This window comes from Cryptomeria japonica, chromosome 4, assembly GCF_030272615.1.
Source record: "Cryptomeria japonica chromosome 4, Sugi_1.0, whole genome shotgun sequence".
In the NCBI taxonomy this organism is placed as follows: domain Eukaryota; kingdom Viridiplantae; phylum Streptophyta; class Pinopsida; order Cupressales; family Cupressaceae; genus Cryptomeria; species Cryptomeria japonica.
In genome coordinates, this window is record NC_081408.1 from 13,213,002 (window position 1) to 13,216,946 (window position 3,945).

General features: G+C 36.5%; 1 protein-coding gene across 2 annotated transcripts; it reads left to right on the forward strand.

Moving 5' to 3' along the window:
* Positions 1 to 335: 335 nt before the first annotated feature.
* LOC131065316 (uncharacterized) lies at positions 336 to 3,095 on the forward strand. 2 transcript variants are annotated; one of them, XM_057999785.1, is made up of 3 exons: positions 336 to 569; positions 2,121 to 2,408; positions 2,503 to 3,095. In XM_057999785.1, exons 2-3 carry the CDS (start codon positions 2,160 to 2,162, stop codon positions 2,923 to 2,925), a joined length of 672 nt encoding a protein of 223 aa, XP_057855768.1. In that variant the 5' UTR covers positions 336 to 569; positions 2,121 to 2,159; the 3' UTR covers positions 2,926 to 3,095. The 2 variants fall into 2 exon arrangements, with proteins under 2 accessions (XP_057855768.1, XP_057855769.1); XM_057999786.2 differs by lacking the exon at positions 336 to 569 and adding an exon at positions 806 to 1,099.
* Positions 3,096 to 3,945: the final 850 nt, after the last annotated feature.

The window sequence follows — 3,945 nt, forward strand, 5'->3', positions numbered from 1 at the left end:
TGTGGGCCTAGCCATGTTTCAGTCGACGGACCAAAATGACATAATCTCGACCACTCCGACGAATGGGTATAGCACATGTGGGATTATGTCGAGTCAGTGTGTAAAATTTTGATTTGGGGTAGCCAACTCAACGGTCCACAAGGCCAGTGGTCAAAGTTGGTCTCCAAATCCACCCCTGAAGTTAAGGTGCACTCCTCTCCCCTACAAACATAACATGAACTTATTGATAGTAGATCTTCCTCATTCAAAATTTTTATTTTAATTACTTAGTATGTATTTTTTAATATTATTAAATATATATATATAAACTAGTCGAACTTTGTGATACTAAAAACAGATTACGAGGCCAACCACTATTTTCGTTTGGTTAGTTGGAGAAATCTTGTCTCGAGCTCAAGAATCTAGTAGCCCTAAAACCCCGATCTATAGATTGAAGAAGCAGCATTATGCAGATTGGGTTTGGTTCGTCTCAATAAAAACAAAATTCTGCTGTGGTAGGGTTTCCTATATATTTCCTGCAAACTCTGCCCATTTTTTCTCATCGGCATCGTTGACGGCACGATCTCGGGGTAAGTCAATTGTTATGATCTTAGTGAGATAATTTTTGGAATCCGTACACAGCCGATTCTTTTTTCCCGGTAAAAAACAACTTTCTGATAACTAAAGACATCACTTTTTAACATTTATGAAGTTGCTTGTGACTGTATCTGGATTAGATTACGTGCTTCTATAAACGTTTATGCGAACCTAGAAACAGTCGCAAACAACTTTCACACAGTTGAAACATTCCTTCCTTGCAAAACAATTTTTAACTTGCGATCAATATTTGTGTTTAAAAGGCTGCAAAATATCTTCTCTTGAGCTCAAGAATTTAGTAGCCCTAAAACCCCAATATTTTCATATGGACTTTTCGTTTACTGTGAATAGAGTTTAACCAGCAAGGAACAAGAGAATGTATATAAGAAGTTTGAAGGGCGTTTGAGTGGACGAATTTTGTCTTTCATAGAAGTCACAGTTTCATGCACTTTGAGCAAATGCTGAAATGTTGAAGAACCACAACAGCCTATAGATGCGTACAAAGTTATAAGTCATAAAACAGGTCAGATTTTCAGAAATAAGTGGTAATAATTTAGTGTCCATAAATGAACAAAGCTGATTTTTGGCACTTCACGAGGTACTTTCAGTCACAATTGAGAAATACTATTGTATAAAAGCCCAGGTTTTAAAAGGTAGGAGGAAGTTATTACAAGTTAAGAACCATATTTGGCATTTTCAATAAATGAAACAAAAACACAATTACAGGAAAAGCAACGGTTAGAAGATCAGTCAAGACAGTAATAAAGAAGTTATGACCATGCCAAGTGAAAGACACATGTATTGCACAGAGTCAAGAGAAAGCAATCGCCAAAGAATTCTGGAAAGAGCTACATCAGAAGAAAATTTAGTTAACTGAAATTTGTATTAGTTCTGAACCATAGTGAGAAGTGAGAATAATAAACATCAATGGAAACAAAGGAAGCAACAGTTATGAATATATTATTTTGTTGTGCATTGCATATAAGGGCTCATAGCATGTGATAGAGAGAAATAATGCTATAATGATTTAGTAAAATCACCATTTGTGGATCCAGGATTGCCTTTGGCTGCCTCGTACTAGTTGAGTTTGAAAAAATGTGTGGATACAGTATTATAATCGGTATTGAAAAAACCTGAAGTCAGGATTAGCCGTTTGAGATTATCTGTATTAGAACTATTCCTGCTAACCCTGATATCTGGAGTGCTTAATACAAAAAGTTTTCCTTTCCTGAAACGGCATGCCCCAAAACTTTGTCAATGATTGGTCTGAGAAGGTGTCTCAAGTGCCTTAGAAATTTTATGTTATCAGCGAAAGCAATAAAGCTTGAAAATGTTTTCATTAGCTATTTTTTTTGGTTCCTTTCTTTTTAACGTGAACTTGTTGTAGATTTCAATTAATAAAAAAAACTTGAAATTGGGTGCATACTGCTGTACATCATACATTTGATCCTGAACCTCGTCTTGTTGATGTAACTATTAAGTCTATGTTATGATCATGCTTTGACATTTGATTTTTGTTAAATTTGTTGGTTTTTTAAACGCAGCAATAAGATGGACAAAGCATTGTCAAATGAGCTGAAGCTATGGCAATTGAACAAACAAATTCCGAGATTACTAAAGGGAGGGCTGATATTCACAATGGAGCTTTGGACATCCATCCCACAAAGCCGCAATTTGAACCATTGACTGCGTATGAAAGATCTGGTGGCCGCCCCGAGTTTCGGAAAGTGTCTGTTCCACCTCACCGTTTTACACCTCTGAAGAAAATTTGGATGGAAATTTACACTCCTATCTATGAGCAGATGAAGATTGACATTCGGATGAATATCAAGGTACCTTTCTTTGCCCATTTTCCTTAAAAAATTCTTTCTATTTTACTCTTTCATGTAGCATATCCTTCCGTTAATATCCTTGATTCTGACTCAGGCCCGTAGAGTTGAATTAAAGACACGCCCAGACACCCCAGAAATCAGTAACCTCCAGAAATGTGCCGACTTTGTCCATGCATATATGCTTGGTTTTGATGTACCTGATGCCATTGCACTTTTGAGGTTGGATGACCTTTATGTAGAATCCTTTGAGATCAAAGATGTTAAAACACTCCGTGGAGAGCATCTTTCTCGAGCAATCGGCAGGTTAACTGGGAAAGGTGGAAAGACAAAGTTTGCAATTGAAAATTCAACGAGGACTAGAATTGTTATTGCTGATACAAGAATTCATATTTTGGGATCTTTCTTGAATATCAAAGTTGCTAGAGATGCTTTGTGCAGCCTTATTTTAGGATCTCCAGCAGGCAAGGTCTATTCAAAATTGAGAACAGTGACTGCAAGAATGGCAGAGAAGTTCTAGTAGTCCCTGCTATTATCTTCTTCCTATTTCTTCACCTATATACATAATTTTTGTTGAAGAGATTATGTGCACATCTTTGGTAGTTGGATGGTTTCACGGGTTTTATTTTTTATTCCATGTAATTATAATGATCCAATGGCAAACAATTCAATCTTATTTTTTTGGAACCATTTATGCGATAGTTCCAGTAGATTGTCTCCTGAATGGATTCTCGCGAGGAAGGTGTTGCCAAGTTAGCTGAATCACTTCTAGAGATGATAACTTAGCATATGAGAAGATAAAATATGCTTCAAATAGCACAGTACTTAAAAATAAATAAATTTGAAACTCAATTACAAAAAAGAAGAATTCGTGGACAATAGAAATGTGACTAGGGCAGTCACATTACAGGAGCCCAACTAGGCAGCAAACAAAGTTACAAAAAACAAAGCACAACTCATATCATTTTCTGCTGTACATGATATAAAAAGCTATGCTAAGCAGCATTTCTCCTCAACTCAAACTGATGTTGTTTGCAATACTTGTTCTGGAAGTTGATGTACTCATTCCTAAATTTATCAGCAATATTTTTCTGGTCATGTGGCCAGTAATCAACACCTTGTACCTTTTCTTCGAACAGCTGCCTCAAGCCTTCATCAGTGGTCTTTATGGCTCTGTCTGCAGGAACCTTCAGAGTTGAAGTAACCTGTTCAATGATCAGTAATAAAGTGAGTCTACAAGTAGAGTCAGTAAGGTCTCTTTTCTTGCCCTGGTATACAAACTCGTTTCTCTTTTTCCAGGTATATCACATTACCTCAATAGACAAAACGGACCAAAAGTAGTTAAGACCAACATTAAACCCATTAATATAACCAGCCAAAATTTCAAACCATGTAACCTTGTTGCTACAGTCCAACCCACAATAAAACCCACAAAACAGACCATACTCTACTAGCAAATCTGCATTTAGAAAAGATATGATCGATGTCATTAACACAATTACAAATATCACACACAGTTTGGGAAGGACCAGCCACCAAT

Bases quoted from the DNA above. Each gene is read 5' to 3' on its own strand.
- LOC131065316 (XM_057999785.1), top strand. From the start codon at position 2,160: ATGGCAATTGAACAAACAAATTCCGAGATTACTAAAGGGAGGGCTGAT. The intron at 2,409-2,502 runs GTACCTTTCTTT...ATTCTGACTCAG, and splicing joins ACATTCGGATGAATATCAAG to GCCCGTAGAGTTGAATTAAA.